Source organism: Macaca thibetana, chromosome 19 (assembly GCF_024542745.1).
Source record: "Macaca thibetana thibetana isolate TM-01 chromosome 19, ASM2454274v1, whole genome shotgun sequence".
In the NCBI taxonomy this organism is placed as follows: Eukaryota; Metazoa; Chordata; class Mammalia; order Primates; family Cercopithecidae; genus Macaca; species Macaca thibetana.
The window spans coordinates 20,200,266-20,220,974 of record NC_065596.1 but is presented as its reverse complement, the minus strand read 5'-3'; the positions used below and the strand labels follow the sequence as shown (position 1 = coordinate 20,220,974).

Here is a 20,709-nt window from a genome sequence, read left to right as displayed (position 1 = left end):
GTCATCCAGGGCACTCACTTGTGGGGTTTGTTACAGCGGCTGCAGGAGCCTCACGCTGACAGCCAAGGGCAGAGGTGGGAGGAAAGCGAGGCAGTCCTCATCAGACTCGGCCCACCCGGCCCAGGCTGCGTGCAACACGACGTCCCCTGCATACATTCTGCTCCCTCAGACTCGGCCCACCCAGCCCAGGCCGCCTGCAACACAACACCCCCTGCATACATTCTGCTCCCACCCTGGCGCCGTCCTTGCTGTAGCACTCCCTGCACCTGGAGCTCCTTCCTCCTTCCCCTCTGCCTGCACCCACCAGGCTGACGGTAATACTTCCACCTCCTATCGCAGGAGGACTCCCACGGCCACAGCATCCAAATCCAGTGGTACCCGCGTGCCAGGAACTCGGAATATCTGGACGTGTTGCCTCTTTATTTATTTATTTATTCATTTATTTATTTTTGAGACAGAGTCTCACTCTGTCACCCAGGCTAGGGTGCAGTGGTGCGATCTCGGCTCACTGCAACCTCTGCCTCCTGAGTTCAAGTGATTCTCCTGCCTCAGCCTCTCAAGTAGCTGGGATTACAGGCGCGCACCACCACGCCCGGCTAATTTTTATATTTTTAGTGCAGATGGGGTTTCACCAGGTTGCCCAGGCTGGTCTCAAACTCCTGACCTCAAGTGATCTGCCTGCCTTGACCTCCGAAAGTGCTGGGATTACAGGCATAAGCCACCACGCCTGGCCGGGCTGCCTCCTTTTTAAACACGCAGATTTTATCCCTCTAGTGTTATTCCAACCTGAACTAAAAAATAAAGAGGAGGCTGGGTGCAGAGGCTTATGCCTGTAATCCAAACACTTTGGGAGGCTGAGATGGGAAGATCACTTGAGGTCAGGAGTTCGAGTCCAGACTGGGTGTAACACAGTGAGACCCTATCTCTACAAAACATAATTAGCACACACACACAGGCGCAAAAGAAGCGTGTCCATGCTCCTTCACCCCCAGTGAGTCGGGTCAGCAGTAGCCTGTGGTCCTACCCACCCACTGCAGATCCAGTCTACACTGCCTCCCCGACTGCAGGGCAGATCCGGTCCACACTGCCCCCCAACCCTGGGCGGATCCAGTTCACACTGTCTCCCCGACTGTAAGGCGGATCCGGTCCACACTGCCCCCCACCCAGGGCTGATCCAGTCCACGCTTCCTCCCCACCCAGGGCTGATCCAGTCCACGCTTCCTCCCCACCCAGGGCTGATCCAGTCCACGCTTCCTCCCTACCCAGGGCTGATCCGGTCCACACTTCCTCCCCACCCAGGGCTGATCCGGTCCACGCTTCCCCCCCCACCCACGGCTGATCCGGTCCACGCTTCCTCCCCACCCACGGCTGATCCGGTCCACGCTTCCCCCCCCCACCCACAGCTGATCCAGTCCACGCTTCCCCCCCACCCACGGCTGATCCGGTCCACGCTTCCTCCCCCACTGCAGGGCTGATCCAGTCCACGCTTCCTCCCCACCCACGGCTGATCCGGTCCACGCTTCCCCCCCCACCCACGGCTGATCCGGTCCACGCTTCCTCCCCACCCAGGGCTGATCCAGTCCACGCTTCCTCCCCCACTGCAGGGCTGATCCGGTCCACGCTTCCTTCCCACCCACGGCTGATCCGGTCCACGCTTCCTTCCCACCCACGGCTGATCCGGTCCACGCTTCCTCCCCCACTGCAGGGCTGATCCGGTCCACGCTTCCCCCCCCACCCACAGCTGATCCGGTCCACGCTTCCTCCCCACCCAGGGCTGATCCGGTCCACGCTTCCTCCCCACCCACGGCTGATCCGGTCCACGCTTCCTCCCCACCCACGGCTGATCCGGTCCACGCTTCCTCCCCACTGCAGGGCTGATCCAGTCCACGCTTCCTCCCCACCCACGGCTGATCCGGTCCACGCTTCCTCCCCACCCACAGCTGATCCGGTCCACGCTTCCTTCCCAGCCAGGGCTGATCCGGTCCACGCTTCCTCCCCCCCCCACGGCTGATCCGGTCCACGCTTCCTTCCCAGCCAGGGCTGATCTGGTCCACGCTTCCTCCCCACCCACGGCTGATCTGGTCCACCTTCCTCCCCACCCACGGCTGATCCGGTCCACGCTTCCTTCCCAGCCAGGGCTGATCCGGTCCACGCTTCCTCCCCACCCACGGCTGATCCGGTCCACGCTTCCTCCCCACCCACGGCTGATCCGGTCCACGCTTCCTCCCCACCCACGGCTGATCCGGTCCACGCTTCCTCCCCACCCACGGCTGATCCGGTCCACGCTTCCTCCCCAGCCAGGGCTGATCCGGTCCACGCTTCCTCCCCACCCACGGCTGATCCGGTCCACGCTTCCTCCCCACCCACGGCTGATCCGGTCCACGCTTCCTCCCCACCCACGGCTGATCCGGTCCACGCTTCCTCCCCACCCACGGCTGATCCGGTCCACGCTTCCTCCCCAGCCAGGGCTGATCCGGTCCACGCTTCCTCCCCACCCACGGCTGATCCGGTCCACGCTTCCTCCCCACCCACGGCTGATCCGGTCCACGCTTCCTCCCCACCCACGGCTGATCCGGTCCACGCTTCCTTCCCAGCCAGGGCTGATCCGGTCCACGCTTCCTCCCCACCCGGGGCTGATCCGGTCCACGCTTCCTCCCCACCCACGGCTGATCCGGTCCACGCTTCCTCCCCACCCGGGGCTGATCCGGTCCACGCTTCCTCCCCACCCGGGGCTGATCCGGTCCACGCTTCCTCCCCACCCGGGGCTGATCCGGTCCACGCTTCCTCCCCACCCAGGGCTGATCTGGTCCACGCTTCCTTCCCACCCACGGCTGATCCGGTCCACGCTTCCTTCCCACCCGGGGCTGATCCGGTCCACGCTTCCTCCCCACCCAGGGCTGATCTGGTCCACGCTTCCTCCCCCACTGCAGGGCTGATCTGGTCCACGCTTCCTCCCCACCCGGGGCTGATCACTGGAGGGTCTGAGTTCCAGGCTGTCTTGGTGTCATTTCCATCCATCTCCGAGTTAACCCTACAAAGCAAGGGCTAGACCCACCCTTTTTTTTTGTTTTTTTGAGACAGGGTCTGGTTCTGTTGCTCAGGCTGGAGTGCAGTAGTTCATTCATGGCTCACTGCAGCCTCGACCTCCTGGGCTCGGGCAATCCTCCTGCCTCGGCCTCTCAAGCAGCTTGGACTACAGGCACACACCACCACACCCAGTTAATTTTTTTTTTCTTTTTGTAAAGATGAGGTCTCACTCTGTTGCCCACGCTGGTCTCTAACTCCTGGGCTCAAGCGATCCCTCCCAAGTAGGTGGGACTACAGGCACATGCTGCCACACCTAATTTATTCATTCTATTTTTTGTAGAGACAAGATCTTGCTGTATTGCCCAGGCTGGTTTGGAACTCCTGACCTCAGGAGATCCTCACACTCCACCCCCCCAAAATGTTGGCATTACAGGTGGAGCCACTGCACCTGGCCACTATTCACATTTTAAAGAAACTGAGGCTGAGAAAAGGAAAGCAACTAGCCCGAGGACATGCAGTCAGCCAGCGGCGGGAGGATTCAAACCTTCAAAACAGGTGCTGCAGGCTCCAGAGCCCAGGTGCTGTCACAGGAAGCGGGCACCTGGGGCTGGGCACCGGGCTTCTGCCTGCCCAGCTCCCAGCTCCACCCGGTCTCCTAATAGACCCAGCTGTCCCAGGGCAGCCTTTACTGCTCACTCCCAGTCCGTGGGACTCAGTGGTCCAGGAAAGGGGTGGAAGGGGACATGACTGGACCTGGACAAACAGAAAACCACACCCCCCAGCCCAAAGAGACCGATCCAGTCCACACGGCTCGAACGCCTGCCCGGAAGAGAGCCTCTCTCTCTCCCTCTGCTGGGCTGGGATTCGGGCTCGCGGCAGGGGCCACCATGTAGAATGCTGCCTAAGAACAGATCAGGCCAGGAGAGGGGAGCCACCAGGCACTGCGGGTGGCACGTAAGCCCTGTCACTCACTCTGCCAGGGCGCCTCCTCCACGCTGGAGTGGACCTCGGCCCGGGGGACACAGGGCACTGCACACACCAGCACCCAGCCACACCTGCGGCCGCCGCACACCTGGACTCCCCGGTTCCGTAAACCACGCCTTTCCCTGTTTTGCTATTGCCAACGGGATTTCAGGTTCTGCCACTGAGTCCTCCTACAGCAACACCAGACCACAGCTGCCCACCTCCAACAGCTCCCGGTCTCTCTGGCCACAGACGGACTTGCCCCATAGAGGCAAGGCCACCAGCATGCTCTCAGTTCCTCTACAGGTGGAACTCTACAGGTGCTTGATCTCCCCAACCAGGAAAGAAACTCCGAGAGCCGAGCCCACCTGCTTCGCTTCTCTGTAACTTCCCTGGCCCCCAGCGCAGGTGGGGGACACAGCAAGCCCTCCTCAATGATGGTCTCAGGTATCACTCCCAAACCACTTTTTTTTTTTTTTTTTTTTTTTTTGAGACGGAGTCTCGCTCTGTCGCCCAGGCTGGAGTGCAGTGGCCGGATCTCAGCTCACTGCAAGCTCCGCCTCCCGGGTTTACGCCATTCTCCTGCCTCAGCCTCCCGAGTAGCTGGGACTACAGGCACCCGCCACCTCGCCCGGCTAGTTTTTTGTATTTTTTTTTTAGTAGAGACGGGGTTTCACCGTGTTAGCCAGGATGGTCTTGATCTCCTGACCTCGTGATCCGCCCGCCTCGGCCTCCCAGAGTGCTGGGATTACAGGCTTGAGCCACCGCGCCCGGCCCCAAACCACTTCTTAAGTGCCTGCCACAACCCAGACACGGCCCAAGCGTGGCCTACACACTGACGATTTCTACTGATAGGGTTTGTGATGTTTAAAAATGTGGGCTGGGAAGCCAGGGCACGGTGGCTCACGCCTGAAATCCCAGTACTTTGGGAGGCAAAAGCGGGCAGATCACGAGGTCAGGAGTTTGAGACCAGCCTGGCCAACATAGTGAAAGCCCTTTCTCTACTAAAAATACAAAAAAATTAGCCAGGCGTGCTGGAGGGTGTCTATAATCCCAGCTACTCGGGAGGCTGAGGCAAGGAGAATCGCTTGAACCAAGGAGATGGAGACTGCAGTGAGCTGAGATCGCGCCATTGCACTCCAGCCCGGGCGACACTGCAAGACTCCGTCTCAAAAAATAAATAAATAAAAAATAGTGTGGGCTGGGGCCAGGCACAGTGGCTCATGCCTGTAATCCCAGCACTTTGGGAGGCAGAGGCGGGCAGATCATTTGAGGTCAGGAGTTCGCGACCAGCCTGGCCAACATGGCAAAACCCCATCTCTACCAAAAATACAAAAATTGACCAGGCATGGTGGCAGGCGCCTATAATTCCAGCTGCTTGGAAGGCTGAAGCAGGAGAATTGCTTGAACCTGGGAAGCGGAGGTTGCAGTGAGCCAAGATCGAGTCACTGCATTCCAGCCTGGGCAACAGAGCCAGATTCCGACTCAATTAAAAAAAAAAAAAATGTGGGCTGGGCACAGTAGCTCACACCTGTAATCCCAGCACTTTGGGAGGCCAAGGTGGGTGGATCAAACTCCTGAGGTCAGGAGTTCGAGACCAGCCTGGCCAACATGGTGAAACCCCCTCTGCACAAAAAATACAAAAAAATTACCCAGGCGTGGCATGGTGGCGGGAGCCTGTAGTCCCGGCTACAGCTACTTAGGGGGCTGAGGTAGGAGAATTGCTTGAACCCGTGAGGTCGAGGCTGCAGTAAGCAGAGATCTCACCACTATACTCCAGCCTCGGTGACAAAGTGAGACCCTGTCTCAAAAAAAAAAAAAAAAAAAATAAAATTCCAAACCATTCCTAGCTTGCAGACCATATAAAATCAAGTGTCAGGCCGGGCGCAGTGGCTCAAGCCTATAATCCCAGCACTTTGGGGGGCTGAGACGGGTGGATCACGAGGTCAGGAGATCGAGACCATCCTGGCTAACCCGGTGAAACCCCGTCTCTACTAAAAAAAAAAAAAAAAATACAAAAAACTAGCCGGGTGAGGTGATGGGCGCCTGTAGTCCCAGCTACTCTGGAGGCTGAGGCAGGAGAATGGCGTAAACCCAGGAGGCGGAGCTTGCAGTGAGCTGAGATCCGGCCACTGCACTCCAGCCTGGGCGACAGAGCGAGACTCCGTCTCAAAAAATAAATAAATAAATAAATAAATAAAATAAAATCAAGTGTCAGGGAAAAAGAAGTGTTTGCCCCAGTTGGGTTTGGCCCACGGGCTGCAGCACGCGCTGACTCCTGAGTAAATGAATCAGGACAGCAGACATGAGGGTGCACAGGCAGTCCGTGCTTGCAGTTTAAAAAAATTAGGCCGGGTGTGGTGGCTCACACCTGTAATCCCAGCACTTTGGGAGGCCAAGACGGGAAGATCACTTGAGGTCAGGAGTTCAAAACCAGCCTGGCCAATATGTTGAAACCCCATCTCTAATAAAAATACAAAAAAATTGGCCAGGCGTGTTGGCAAGCGCCTGTAGTCCCAGATACTCAGGAGGTTGAGGCGTGAGAATCGCTTGAACCCGGGAAGCAGAGGTTGCAATGAGCTGAGATTGCACCATTGCACTCCAGCCTGGGCAACAGAGTGAGACTCCATCTCAAAAAAAAAAAAAAAAAAAAAAAAATTACAGCAAGTTATGCTGCATTCTGGGCCTTCATCTTGCACTTTATGTGTCTCTGAGAACGTTCCAGACCACTACCTGAAGCAGTGCCCTCAGAACGGCATACACTGGCCACCCAGAGCTGTCAAACCCGTGAGGTGTGGCCAGTCCTGGGAAGAACTGTGACATGAAATACACACCAGACGTCCAAGTCTTCACAGCAAAAACAGAAGGCTAAATATTTTTTTTAATTATGAATTTCTGTTCGTTTGAGAGATGGGGTCAATTTATGTTACCCAGGCTAGTCTTGAAGTTCTGGGCTCAAGCGATCCTCCCGCTCTGGCCTCCCAAAGCGCTAGGATTACAGACGGAAACCACCACACCGGCCCTGCCTGGTTCTTTTTAAGAGCTGCATCCTATTCCAGCCCTGATGCAGTGGTTTGGGGGGCCATTTAAGAGGCTGTTGTTCCCAGCAGGGCGCAGTGGCTCACGCCTATAATCCCAGCACTTTGGGAGGCCAAAGCAAGCAAATCACCTGAGGTCAGGAGTTAGAGACCAGCCTGGCCAACATGGTGAAACCCCATCTCTACTAAAAATACAAAATTTAGCTGGGGGTGGTGGCAGGCGCCTATAATGCCAGCTACTCGGGAGGCTGAGGCTGGAGAATACCTGGAACCCAAGAGGCCGAGGTTGCAGTGAGCCGAGATCTTATCACTGCACTCCAGCCTAGGCGACAGAATGAAACAGTGTCAAGAAAAAAAAAAAAAAAAAAAAAGGCCAGGTGCCGTGGCTCACACCTGTAATCCCAACACTTTGGGAGGCTGAGGCGGGCGCATCATGAGGTCAGGAGATCGAGACCATCCTGGTTAACACGGTGAAATCCCATCTCTACTAAAAATACAAAAAAATTAGCAGGGCATGGTGGCAGGCGCTTGTAGTCCCAGCTGCTGGGGAGGCTGAGGCAGGAAAATGAGGAACCCGGGAGGAGAAGCTTGGTGTGAAAACCCAGCCTGGGTGATAGAGGGAGACTCCGTCTCAAAAAAAAAAAACAAAAAGTCGGAGCTTGCAGTGAGCCTTTGGGAGGCCGAGACGGGTGGATCACGAGGTCAGATCGCCATCCTGCTAACACGGTGCCCCGTCTCTACTAAAAAATACAAAAATCTAGCCGGGCGAGGTGGCGGGCGCCTGGGTGATAAGAGGGAGACTCCGTCTCAAAAAAAAAAAAAAAAAAAAAAAAAAAAAAAAAAAAAAAAAAAAAAAAAAAAGGCTGTTGTCCTGGTAAACGTTGTTCTAGCAACTACCCCAGTCTTAAGTCATTCCATTCATGTATTTACATTTTTCCAAAGAATTACTTCCTAGAGGTGAAATCAGCGGGTTAAAAGAAATAGACATAATCAATTTGGCTGAATTTTGCTGACTTTTGCCAAATGACCCCTGGCAGGGGTCCTAACACATTTTCAACACTGAAGCAGGAGAAGTCACTATGGGAGGAGGGGGCGTGCCTTCTCTGCCACTAAGGGAGGAAATTCCTGAAGGAGGGACCTCAGGATCCCAAAAGGGCCGCAGCACTCTCCCCGGCCTGACACAGAGCTCAGTTATTTACATTCCCTTCTGGTGACATCATGGGGCGGCTCCAGGGAGGCTGGCCAGCAGCAAACTCACCAAATAAGGTTGGAGGCTCTACAAAAGGAGGCAGGGCCTAGTGGTGTCTGGCTGGTCTGGAGGGGGCGGGGTCTCAGGGGACCCTACAAGCTCCAGACAGGCAGGAAATCGGCTGCCTCCCTGGAAGAGGAAACCTCTGCTTTTTCCCACAAGAATGTTAAACAATTGACAGAGGTGTGGGCGCAGCTGGGAGACACGCCCCTCCCTCCCCCTCCTTTAAATATCCAAGAGCTAGGAAAAAACTCAAGGGCCTCCCACAAAAGACGATCCACACACGGAGAATTTTTTTTTTTTTAAATAAATGGGGTTTTACTGTGTTGCCCAGGCCGCAGTGCGGTGGCACAATCATAGCTCACTGCAGCCTCCGACTCCTGGGCTCAAGCCATCCTCCTGTCTCAGCTTCCCTAGTAGCTGGAACTACAGGCATGAGCTACCACACCTGGCTAATTTTTTTCATTTTTATTTTTTGTAGAGATGGAGTCTTGCTATGTTGCCCAGGCAGAAGACACACCTTTTAATAACAAAAGCAGCTGGCATCTGTTGCTCTGGTGCCCCATGCCAGGCACGGTATTGGCTGCTGTAAAGACTCAATTACTTTCCTCCCCACAGGAAACTGACGATTCACAAGCAGGAATTCACAGCCAGGGCTGTCTGACTCCACCGCCCAAATTTGTTCCACCAGCACACGGTACTGACTCATTCCTTCTCAAGATACAGGATAAAGAACAGGAAGGAGAGTTGCTGTTCAGAAAACCCCACAGCGCCTCCCTCCTATCCCTGGAGCCCAGCCGTGGGGGCGGACAGCTCACCTGCCCAGCTCCTCCCCCATCTCATAATGGTCCTCCACGTCCTCCTGCCTGAACGTGGACATGGCGGCCCGTCTGCCTTCCAGCAGCTTCCACTCCAGAGAAAGTGTAGTCACCGCAGCCTGGAGACAGGACCTCAGGAGTCCCCTAATGGTGACCCTGGAGGAGACAGGGAAAGAGAGAAGTGAGGAACTGAGACACCACCCTTTTCTCCTAGATTAATGGACAGACCTGCCTACCAAACAAAGCCTCCCACCTCTCCACTCTGAAGCTCCAGACTCCTCATAGAGGTGCTGTGTTTAGTGGGCTGGGTCCTGTCATGTCACCTCTTTTAAAGCCCCATAACCACTCAAAAGGTTAGTAACAGCCCCACTGGGCCACCTTCACCCCACAAAACTCTCCAGACACATAATTCTGACTTCCCTGACGCTGCCGGCGCCTTTCTTTGCCTCTCCTAGACTTCTCCCAACCTGCTCAGCCAAAATCCCCCACCATTCCTGCACGTTCCCCACGCTCCCCTCAACCTCAAATCCCAGGGCTACCTTACTCCCTGGCCAATGTCTTAACGAAGTTCTCAAGTCTACTTCTTTTTGTTGTTGTTGTTTTGAGAAGGAGTCTCGCTCCGTCGCCCAGGCTGGAGTGCAGTGGTGCAATCGTGTCTCACTGCAGCCTGGAACTCCACGGCTCAAGCGATCGTCCCACCTCGGCCTCCCAAAGTGCTGCCATTCTGGTCAAAATTCTCAAGTTAAGTTACTACCTTAACCCCTCCCTTGTCCTTGCCCTCGGTAGGTCTCTGAAGAACCTCATCGATGGAACACCCCCGCCCACCCCTAACCATCTCTGACTCCCTCCAATTCTGAATTTTCCAGGAACTGGACGACGCCTTCCACGCTCCTGCAAGCCCACTTTGCCTCCCTCCGGCGCTGACCTCCACCGTCCTCGCAAGATTAACCTCTTCCTCCCCGCTTCATGTATCAAAGTCCCCCAACCACAGTCTCCCCTACCCCCCAAAACGGGCCTCCAAAAAGGACACCATCTGAGTGTCCTCCACCGTCCTCCACCCCCTCTCGCCCCAAATCTCCGCACAAGCCCCTAGGCAGACCCCAATGGCTACCTTTGCAGAACCGCCCCCAAGGCCTTCCCCATCCCTAAGGCTCCGCTCCAGCATCCCTGGTGCCGCCACGCCCCTCGCAGGCCCGGCCGAGCCCCTTCCCCGGCCCAGTCAACCAGATGGGTCCCCAAACCTACCAGCCCCTCAGGTTCTCTCCCTCCCTCGTCCTCCGCGGGCCCCCGGAGCGCCGCTCCGAACCCACCCAGCCCTTCAGTCTCGGCCCGAGTCCGCTCCTCACCCTCCGTCGACCGGAGTCCACGGCCGGCGCCGCCTCGCTGGCCACCACCGCCTCCTCCAGAAGCCCCGCGCCCCGGCGCCGCGACGCGCCTGCGTCGACGTCACCACACTCGCCAGTGCCCGCCCCCGGGAAGCAGATCCCGCCGCCTATTGGCCGGTCCTCCCGCCGCCTATTGGCCGATCCGCCCGCCGCTCGCGCCGCACCTCAACGCCCCGCCCCCAGCTGCCTTTTCGGCCCCCGCACCCGGATGCAGCCTCGCCATTGGCTGAGGACTCGCCATCCCTGATTTGATTGGCTGCAGTCGACGCTGGGCCGCGGACGGAAAAAAGGCCGAATTCTGGCCCCTTGATCGCCCCGCCCGCCTCTCCTCTGACCCTGGTGCTGAAGCTAGAGAAGTGAAGCTGAAGCCCTACATCCCGCTTCCTGCCTTCCCAGAGCACCGGATGCGCGAATGGATGGTTCACCTGTGGCTGAGCGCGAATGGCAGCTCCTGGAGTGGACCCCGGGAATGCTTTAGGCCCTATGTGGCAGTTTCCTCCTCTGAAAACTGTTACCCACATTCTAAATACTTAAAATGCAAATGAGGCCAATCCGGGGTTGTCATTCACAGGGCTCCTGTTCGTCTCAAAATAGAGGATAACAGGCCGGGCGCGGTGGCTCACGCCTGTAATCCCAGCACTTTGGGAGGCCGAGAGAGGCGGATCACAAGGTCAGGAGATCGAGACCATCCTGGCTAATACGGTGAAACCCTGTCTCTACTAAAAATACAAAAAAAAATTAGCTGGGCGTGGTGGCGGGCGCCTGTAGTCCCAGCTACTCGGGAGGCTGAGGCAGGAGAATGGCGTGAACCCGGGGGGCGGAGCTTGCAGTGAGCCGAGATCGCGCCACTGCACTCCAGCCTGGGCGACAGAGCGAGACTCCGTCTCAAAAAAAAAAAAAAAAAAAAAAAAAGGGTAACAGCAAGCATTGTATTGAGACTTAGTATGTGCCAACTGACAACACTGGGAGGTAACTTAATTTTTTGAGACAGAGTGTCACTCTGTCACCCAGGCAAGAGTGCAGTGGAGGTATCCGGCTCACTGCAACCTCCACCGCCCGCGTTCAAACGATTCCCGTGCCTCAGCCTCCCAAGTAGCTGGGATTACAGGTGCCCATCACCAAGCCCGGCTAGTTATCCTATTCTTAGTAGAGACGGGCTTTCACCATGTCACCCAGGCTGGTCTCTCCTGAGCTCAAGCAATCCTTGATCTCTGTGATCCGCCTGCCTCGGTCTCCCAAAATGCTGGGATTACAGGTGTGAGCCACAAGCCGGCCTTTACATTTTTTATTTACGTTTTCAACATATAATGGGTTGGTCAGGTGTGGTGGCTCGCACCCATAATCCCACTTTGAGAAGTCGAGGCCAGTGGATCACGAGGTCAGATGGAGACCATCCTGGCTAACATGGTGAAACCGTCTCCACTAAAAAATACAAAAATTAGCCAGGTGTGGTGGCGAGCACCTGTAGTCCCAGCTACTCGGGAGGCTGAGGTTGGAGAATGGCATGAACCCGGGAGGCGGAGCTTGAAGTGAGCCACATACCACCTTAACTTTTGTACTATTAAAAAAGAACAGAGGCTGGGCGTGGTAGCTCACACCTGTAATCCCAGCACTTCGGGAGGCTGAGGCAGGAGGATCATGAGGTCAGATCGAGACCATCCTGGCTAACACGGTGAAACCCCGTCTCTACTAAAAATACAAAAAATTAGCCAGGTGTGGTGGCGGGCACCTGTAGTCCCAAGTACTCAGGAGGCTGAGGCAGGAGAATGGCGTGAATCCAAGAGGCAGAGCTTGTAGTGAGCAGAGATCGCACCACTGCACTCCAGCCTGGGCGACAGAGCGAAACTCCGTCTCAAAAAAAAAAAAAAAAAAAAAAAAAAAAAAAAAAAAAACAGAACAGGACCCGGTATGGTGGCTCACACCTATAACCCCAGCACTTCGGGAGGCTGAGGCCGCTGCTCTCTTGCAGTCGAGAGTTTGAGACCATCCTGGCCAACACAGTAAAACCCCATCTCAACTAAAAATACAGAAATTAGCCAGACATGGCAACAAGGCACCTGTAATTCCAGCTACTTGGGAGGCTGAAGCCCAAGAATTACTTGAACCCTTGAACCCGGAGGTAAAGGCTATAGTGAGCAGAGATGACGCCACTGCAGTTCAGCCTGGGCGATAGAGCGAGACTCACTCTCAAAACACAGTAATCCAAGCCGCCTACAATTTCCCTGACTGCTGGGAAACATAGTTCAGTTACAGCCCAAATTCAACAGCGAAGCCAAACCTCAGGCATACCTACATGTGGGCAAAGCCTCAGCTGAGGCTTGGCCTTGGCAGTGCGGGGCCAGAGTGCCCCCTGCTTTGCCAGGAACCCCACAGTGCTACTTCACAGTCCCCACCTGCCTTCCTGAGGACACAGAAACACGCAGAAAATGATCATGTTAACTTTCTTACCAGCATTGACAAGATTAGGCCTCCTCACATCTTTGGCACCATTTAGAGAACAAATGAGGTGTGGTGGCTCACACCTGAGATCCCAGCACTTTGGGAGGCTGAGGCAGGAGGATTGCTTGAGTCCAGGAGGGAGACCAGCCTGGGCAACACGCCACAGTGGCTCACACCTGTAATTCCCAGCACTTTGGGAGGCCGAGGCAGGCAGATCACTTGAGGTCAGGAGTTCAAGACCAACCAGGCCACAGAAAAATTCTCAAAATAAATAAAAATTAGCTGGGCATGGTGGCACATGCCTGGAGTCCCAGTTACTTGGCAGTTTGAGGCAGGAGAGTCCAGGAGGTGGAGGATGCAGAGAGCTGATTGCACTACACCCATCTGGAAAACAGCAAGACTCTGCCTCTAAAACGTTGTTTAAAAGGCCGGGCACAGTGGCTCACGCCTATAGTTGGCCAAGGCAGGCAGATCACAAGATCAAGAGATCGAGACCATCCTGGACAACATGGTGAAACCCCCGTCCCTACTAAAAATACTAAAAATACAAAAATTAGCTGGGCGTGGTGGTACACGCCTGTAATCCCAGCTACTCAGGAGCCTGAAGCAGGAGAACTGCTTGAACCCAGGAGGTGTAGGTTGCAGTAAGCAGATGGTGCCATTCCACTCCAGCCTAGGAAACAGAGACTCCATCTCACAAAAAAGTTTCAAAGCAAGCAAATGGATTTCTAGCAAACTAGTCAGGACTGGGATGACCACAGAAAATCCTGATGGTGGATAGAACGCGTGAGCTTGTCAGCAATTCAGAGGGCTGCTGAAGTCTGCCAAGTTCAATCCGGTGCCCCTCACTCCACAGGGCCATCCAAATGCATTCAAAGTGACATCTTATAATTCTTTGCCACGCTAATTCCCTGAGCACTTCAAATGCTCAGCAGACCCATGCAGCTGGCAGCTGCTTCTCTGACACAGGGGTAGGGCATTCCAACCATTCCACAACGTTCCACCTAACACACCGAGGCAGCCCCAGGCTGCACCTAACTAGGGCCCGGGTCCCCTTCTAGGCTCTGGTAAGCCCGGTACTGGGCAGCCCTGCTCCCCTAGGAAGACACGGTGAAAAACGCAGAACGGAGTCACCACCATATCAAATTTATTATTCCAATGGCACTAGTACAGCTGGAGGTGCTCATGGTGACACCGCACAGGACTTCCTGCCTGCTAGAAATCATCTACCCGCTTGTTCCTTTCCCCTTTCCGGGGCAAAAGCCACTACGGGCCATTTACCCAAATAAACCTCTTAATGCGTTTGTTAAAATTTGTTTGGACATCTGAGTTTCCCTCTGAAGAAATGGAAAAAGTGTTGGGTGTCCCATCCCACCTCCCCCTCCCCGACCAGCCCAGTAAAAGTCCCTGCTAAGAGGGCGTGTCTGCTGCCTCTGGACTCTGGAAATAAATATCGAAAGAAACGGCATCAAGTGTTAAGGTTGAGTGATGGCACGCAGCGGGCCCCAGAAACCTCTCAGGGGAGCGTCGCTGTGTCGGGACAGTCTCCAGGACGTGGTGCTGTGGGTGCTGCGAGTCCCCAGGGCAGCAGATGCTGCAGGAAGGGCCGCCTACAATTTGTCCAGGAAGTTGTCCAGGGCCGGGATGCCTTCCTTCAGGCCCTTGCGTTTGCGGGTCTCAGCCACCACCTGGCTGGGGCGGCTGCTGTTGTCAAAGGGGTCTCCGGGCAAGATCTGCCAGTGGTCAAACACACACTGCGGGAAGGCCTGGCCGCCTGTGTTGGACCTCAGGTCAGCGGTGAAGCCTGCAGAGGGAAGCAAAAGGCTCACTGGGCTGCCAGGAAGGTGGCAGGACGGAGGAAAGTCCTGTCGGGAGCTCAGGCTAGTTCCTCAGCCCAAGTCACCCTGCAGACCAGACACTCGGCCTGGTGCCCAGCACTCCACCAAGGGCCTGCTCAAAGGCCTCAGTCCCTGCTTGTTCGGGATGACCCTGTGCTATAGCTCAGCTACTCTACTGGCAGGAGGCCTAAGCCTTCAGAGCTCCAGGCCCAGAGCCCTTCTCACACTGGGAATAGGAGAGTCCCTCCCTTGTGAATTCAGTGATTTGGGGTCACAAGCAGTCAGAAGCTGGGCCACCTGCTAAGTCCATCACCTGCTCCCATCAGGACACCTCCTTTAACACCCTGCTAAACTTACTGGGCTTCTGGTCCCCAGACTAGCCTGCCGGGCTCTGCAGGCCACGCTGGGTAAACACTCACCAAAGGACTCGTTGACAGGCAAGTAGGCCTTGACGACAAACATGGGGGTGCCGGCCACTTGGGACTCCTCAAACACATGGCCCCGCTTCCTGTTCAAAACTCCATAGATGCCACCGACCACTTGCTCTGGACACTGCCAGAAGGGAAAGAGAAGCTGTCAGCGGCTGCTGGGCAGGACGGTGGCAGGGTCAGCGGCAGGCAGGCAGACCTCACCTGGATCTCCACAAGGTAGATGGGCTCCATGAGGCGCGGCTGGGCGGTCAGCACGCTGGCGTAGAGGCAGCGCCGCGCTGTGGGGATGATCTGGCCGCCCCCACGGTGGATGGCGTCAGCATGCAGAGTCACATCGTGGACGTCGAAGCGCACACCCCGCATGTTCTCCTCACACAGCGCACCCTGAGGGAGGGGGAGAGCCGCTGTCAAGGGCCGAATGCATCTCGGCTGCTTGCCTTCCACCTGCCAAGTCCTGCAAGTCTCCACCAAGGGGACCTGGGGCCTTGCCCGCCTTGGCCCCATTAGGGTCCCTGACTCAGCAGGCAGGATCATAAGGTCCCTCTAGAGCCTGGAAATGGGTGTGGTCTGCATGTGCTGAGCTGTGCCTCACCTCCTTGGTGGCCCACTGGAAGCCGGCCACCACACTGTCCTTGATCTCGTTGAGGTACTGCACGCCCTTGGTGATGTCGGTGAGGATGTTGGGGCCGGTGCCGTCAGGCCCAAAGCACCAGATCTTGCGGGCCTCGGCCACGTCCCACTCGTACTTCTCGGCCAGGTAGCGTGCCCGCTGCTTGAGCTCCTGGCGGGCAGACACCTCGCCTTTATCGATGTCCTCGGCCAGGCCATCGGGGAAGGGCCGCGCCTTCATGTACAGTCGGTTGTGCTTGTTGGGGGACTTGGAGAGGCAGAGCACGTTTGACTCTTCACTGACTGTCTCGCGGTACGAGACGACCGGGTCAGATTTCTGCAGAAAGAGGAGGAAGGTCACACACTTGCCTGTCAGAAGAGGGGACCTTACACGCAAAGGCATCCTTAAACGCTTTTCCCAGTAAGGCAGACCTAATACAGTCTGGCAGAGCCACATCAATCAGAACCAAGTGGAATCAGTATTGCACCACCAAGGACATCTCACTCCCCGCAAGGACAAGCAGCAGGGGCTCCACTGAGCTCTCCAGCACAGAAATCACAGGCTTGCGGAATTTTAAGCATTAACAGGAAAGAAACAAGGTCTGGAGCAGGCCTGGCCCGATCCCACCAGAGCAGCTGTGTTTGTGGACAGAAAACAGCAAGATGAGCTGTCTCTGAGTTAACTCAAAAAACAGCCCTGGAGGCTGGGCACGGTGGCTCACACTTGTACTCCCAGCACTTTGGGAGGCCAAGGCGGGTGGAACAAGAGATCAGGAGATCAAGATCATCCTGGCTAATGCGGTGAAACCCAGTCTCTACTAAAAATACAAAAAATTTGCCAGGCATGGTGGGCACCTGTAGTCCCAGCTACTTGGGAGGCTGAGGCAGGAGAATCACTTGAACCCGGGAGGCAGAGCTTGCAGGGAGCTGAGAGCGCGCCACTGCACTCCAGCCTGGACAACAGAGCGAAACTTTGCCACAAAAAAAAGAAAAAAAAATAGCCCGGGCCAGGCACGGTGGCTCACACCTGTAATCCCAGCACTTTGGGAGGCCAAGGTGGGGGACTCACGAGGTCAGGAGATTGAGACCATCCTGGATAACACAGTGAAACCCCGTCTCTACTAAAAATACAAAAAAAATTAACCAGGCGTGGTAGCACGCGCCGCCTATAGTCCCAGTGACTCAGAAAGCTAAGTGAGACAGGAGAGTGGCGTGAACCCAGAAGGTGGAGGTTCCAGTGAGCTGAGATCACGCCACTGCACTCCAGCCTGGATGACACATCAAGATTCTACCTCCAAAACAAAACGAACACAAAACAGCCCCACATGTTTGGAGAAGACCCTAGAGAGGAGACTTGAGGAACCTAAAATGCTGAGACCAAGGCTAAGATCGAGTCTAGGCGCCTGCACGGAGCCCACTTGGGCTCAGCTTTAAAACAGAGAGCAGGAGTCGGTGCCTGGGGAGGGGCGTGGGGACGGCTGGTCACTGGCGCCTCACCTTGATGGGGATGCAGGCATGGTCCTCCTCCAGGTCCTTCAGGCAGATCTCCAGGTGCAGCTCACCGGCGCCCGCGATGATGTGCTCTCCCGACTCCTCGATGATGCACTGAAAGGGACACGAGTTAGCACCAAAGGGGCAGGGGGCTCGGAACAGGGGGGACACCAGGCTACCAGCTTCCATTTAGCTAGGGAGAAGCTGGACCCCGCCAGGACAAGATTTCAGGGGAAGGTGCCGGGAGCCTGGGACCAGCACAAACTCCTGAAGAAATGTAAGGCCCACAAGCTACAGTGAACATGCACAGGGCAGCCTAGGAGAGGGCGGGGGCCTCCTGGGCGTGAGTCCCCGTTTACACAACTTCCATCTGAGAGGTGTGAGCCCCACGGAAGCAGGGGTTTTTCCCGCAGCTGGGAACCCCTCCTTTCATGACATGTCACCCCAATCTCACCACCACAGCAACCCACACAGCCACAGCTGAGGCCACAAGCCGCCCCCCACAGTGACTGCTCCCAACAGGTACACTCCCTGCCCACCTGCACCATGGGGTCGGACTTGGCCAGCCGCTTCAGCCCCTCCACCAGCTTGGGTAGGTCAGCCGGGTTCTTGGCCTCCACGGCCACTCTGACGACAGGGCTGACGCTGAACTTCATCACCCGCATGTTGTGTGCGTGCTCGAAGGTGGTGATGGTGCCCGTCTTCACCAGGAACTGGTCCACACCCACCAGGCCCACAATGTTCCCACAAGGCACGTCCTCGATGGGCTCCACATAGCGGCCCATCATCAAGATTGTTCTGGAGAAAGCAAAAGGTGGCAGCAGGCCGCAGGAATGATTCTGCTGGATCCTAGGCTAGGGCAGGTCCCTCCCAGGGTTGGCAGCCCTCCTGCCTGGTCCCAGGGCAGGCTGGGGGCTTCCGCAAGTCCCTGACTGCTGTGTGGGGGCTGCCAGGAAACATACCCTCTTCGGAGTCACTGCCCTCTCCCTGGGTATGGGTCAAGACTGTCACCACCCACCTGGAGCCCAAGGATACAGATGAGCGGGGATCTGCTGTGCCCTAGGACTTGTGGCTTCTCCAGGAACACCCTCACTGGATTCTGAGGATCAAAGCTGTGGCTGGCACTAATATCACCCTACACTCCCTCTACGCTCCTCACTTCTAGCTCCTGACCGAGGCGCCAAAGACCTGGAGCGGGGCAGGGCCCACAACAGTGCCGAGGGGCCAGGCCATCACCCAGCAGCTCACCTCTGGATTGGCTTCAGGTAGAGGTCCTCCTTCTTCCCGGGGGTGTAGTTGGGCCCCATAATCCTGACCTTCAGGCCGGTGGAGACCAGGCCCGAGAAGACCCGTCCAAAGGCGTAGAACCGACCTTTGTCGGAGGTTGGCACCATTTTGGAAATATACATCATAAGGGGGCCTTTGGGGTCACAGCTTTTAATGCCTGAGGGACAGAGAAAACCCGCAACCTTTATTCCAGTGCAGCTCAGCCTTCTGGAACCCTGCAACCCGCAACCTCAGGAAGTCCTCCAGCTGCAACTCAGGACTCAACCACCAGGACCACGTACCCATGGCAGCCTCGTCGTCCGGGGGCCCCTCGTACAGGAGCTCGCAGCGGTACTTTTGGGCCGTCACAGGGGAGGGCAGATGGATGGTGATCATCTGCAACAAGGCGTCTCCGGCGGGCAGCCAGCGGCGCATCACAGCCTGCAGGGGCGGAGGGTGGCGCATCAGACACCTGGGGAGCCCAGGAAGGCCCCATACACCCTTCCTCTCTTGAAGCCAAGGAAGCCAAAGTCACGAGTCATGTTCTCCAAAGCATGGCCCCTTTTGGAAGGAGGCAAAGGCCACGCACACTCCTGCCAAGGCCCTTGTCCACACCTGTCTCAGATGGAGCTAGCTGCTAGGATGTGTCTCCAGCAACACCTGAAGACTAAATCGAGAGGGACAGCAGCTGTCCCTGCGCAGCTGCGGACCTCAGCCCCCAGGGCCTGGGCTGTCAAAGCATCCAGAAGCCGCAGCCTGCGTTCCCTCCACCCGCGGGCCGGGCCCAGGCCGCACCTTTAGCAGGGGTTTGCCTTCCTTGTCCTTGTCTTCACTGTCCAGTTTGATGTCCAGTTTCTCTATCAGTTTTGCTGTCTCCTCTTTCTTGAAATTCATGATGGCATCAAACACCTAAATTCACCACGACGAGACAGGAAAGCCCATTTGGGAACGGCAGGAGGAAGCCTTGTGCTTCCTGCTCGGGAGACTAAGGTCAGCGCAGGGGGACGCAATGCGGAGCAGGAGCAGGCCTGGCCTGCCTACCAGGGGCCCAGCCGAGCGAATGGGGAGCTGGAGGAAGCCTCGAGATAGAGCAGAGAAAAAGCCCACTCTGACTCATAGACAAGAGCACGAGTTCTGACTTACAAGCACTGAATGGCCACCTGTAGCCAAAACCGCAAGTTACCCACACCCCTCCTTGCAAGGGAGGTCCCAAGCTCTGGCTGTGTAGTCCAGGCCTTAAGAGAAGAACCCTGACTCCACCTCCGTTAGGAGCTGCCCTCCTCCCACCTTGCACCTGCCCCACAGGGAGATGGACCCAATCAGCTGACAAGCAACCGGCCAGAACCAGCAGGACCAGGGGCCAATAGGCCCGGCGCAGCCCTCACTCCTCACCTTGAAGATGGGGTCCAGGATCAACTGGCAGAAGGTGCGTGGCAGCTTCTTCCCATCGGGGCTGGTGGCTGACTTGCTGAACTTGCCGTTGGCTGGGTCAAAGTACCTGGCAGGGAGAGGCAAAGCCAAATCGAGTTAGGGCCTCGAAGGCATGCGGCGGGGGGGCGGTGGGAGGATCGCCAAGGGGACGTGCTTGTGCCAGACTCTCTGGGGTGACTGGTGGGCTTGAACCGTGCTGTGAATATGGCACCACAACCCTGGGCGATGCCACTCCCCCCAGGTGTCAGGAACCCCACAACGATACCCCACAGGGCTCACCTGTCACCCCACAGCTTCTTCATCATGTCCTCCACTTTTTTGGCCCGCTCGGCAGGCCCCAACTGGCCCTCCCCTTTGGCAGCAAACTTGGCCACGTACATCTCCGCAAACTGCTTCAGGGTGAAGGCCCACCCATGGAGACCAGACCCGAAGCCCACGGTACCGAGGACAGGATCGATCTGGAAGTATGAGAAATGGGAAGCGACTGTGAGGAGGGCCCCTGGGCAGAGCCTGCAGTTGCGGACTGGGTGCCTCAGGCATGGGCCTCAGACGCTGGATTTCTTCAGTAGACATCAGGTCAAAGTGAAGAAATGATCAGTCATCACGAACAAGGGGGCCGGCCCCTCCACCACCCACAACACCGTTCCTTGTGCTCGCCACTTCCAGCTGCCCAAAGATCAAGGGCTGGGTCAAGAAGGTTGAGAACATTCCAGCCCCCTTCTCT

General features: G+C 56.6%; 3 protein-coding genes, 1 long non-coding RNA gene and 1 other non-coding gene across 6 annotated transcripts in view; 1 reads left to right on the top strand and 4 right to left on the bottom strand.

Annotated features, from left to right (window-relative positions):
* The window catches only part of LOC126942871 (uncharacterized), a 224,222-nt gene that overhangs the window by 114,147 nt on the left and 89,366 nt on the right, over nucleotides 1–20,709 (bottom strand). The gene's annotated exons all lie outside the window — the stretch shown is intronic.
* The window catches only part of DAPK3 (death associated protein kinase 3), a 98,120-nt gene that overhangs the window by 8,413 nt on the left and 68,998 nt on the right, over nucleotides 1–20,709 (bottom strand). Inside the window, exons 2-3 of one of the 2 annotated variants that reach the window (XM_050770408.1) lie at nucleotides 10,442–10,521; nucleotides 9,096–9,251 (exon numbers count right to left, since the gene is read on the bottom strand). In XM_050770408.1, the coding sequence (XP_050626365.1) occupies nucleotides 9,096–9,157 (62 nt within the window). In that variant the 5' untranslated portion in view covers nucleotides 9,158–9,251; nucleotides 10,442–10,521. Of the gene's footprint in view, nucleotides 1–9,095; nucleotides 9,252–10,441; nucleotides 10,541–20,709 lie in introns of those variants that run through there. The other variant, XM_050770409.1, reaches the window with a different exon arrangement.
* Nucleotides 1–20,709, top strand: part of PIAS4 (protein inhibitor of activated STAT 4) — a 175,026-nt gene that overhangs the window by 90,688 nt on the left and 63,629 nt on the right. The gene's annotated exons all lie outside the window — the stretch shown is intronic.
* Nucleotides 14,050–20,709, bottom strand: part of EEF2 (eukaryotic translation elongation factor 2) — a 97,359-nt gene continuing 90,699 nt past the window's right edge. Inside the window, exons 6-16 of the mRNA XM_050770174.1 lie at nucleotides 20,265–20,443; nucleotides 19,947–20,052; nucleotides 19,350–19,463; nucleotides 18,857–18,995; nucleotides 18,537–18,732; nucleotides 17,828–18,086; nucleotides 17,295–17,402; nucleotides 15,781–16,134; nucleotides 15,390–15,572; nucleotides 15,177–15,309; nucleotides 14,050–14,723 (exon numbers count right to left, since the gene is read on the bottom strand). Coding sequence (XP_050626131.1) covers nucleotides 14,530–14,723; nucleotides 15,177–15,309; nucleotides 15,390–15,572; nucleotides 15,781–16,134; nucleotides 17,295–17,402; nucleotides 17,828–18,086; nucleotides 18,537–18,732; nucleotides 18,857–18,995; nucleotides 19,350–19,463; nucleotides 19,947–20,052; nucleotides 20,265–20,443 — 1,965 coding nt within the window. The 3' untranslated portion in view covers nucleotides 14,050–14,529. The remainder of the gene's footprint in view (nucleotides 14,724–15,176; nucleotides 15,310–15,389; nucleotides 15,573–15,780; nucleotides 16,135–17,294; nucleotides 17,403–17,827; nucleotides 18,087–18,536; nucleotides 18,733–18,856; nucleotides 18,996–19,349; nucleotides 19,464–19,946; nucleotides 20,053–20,264; nucleotides 20,444–20,709) is intronic.
* On the bottom strand, nucleotides 20,529–20,594 carry LOC126943664 (small nucleolar RNA SNORD37). Its single transcript, XR_007721804.1, has one exon. It is a non-coding gene; the product is annotated as a small nucleolar RNA SNORD37 (small nucleolar RNA).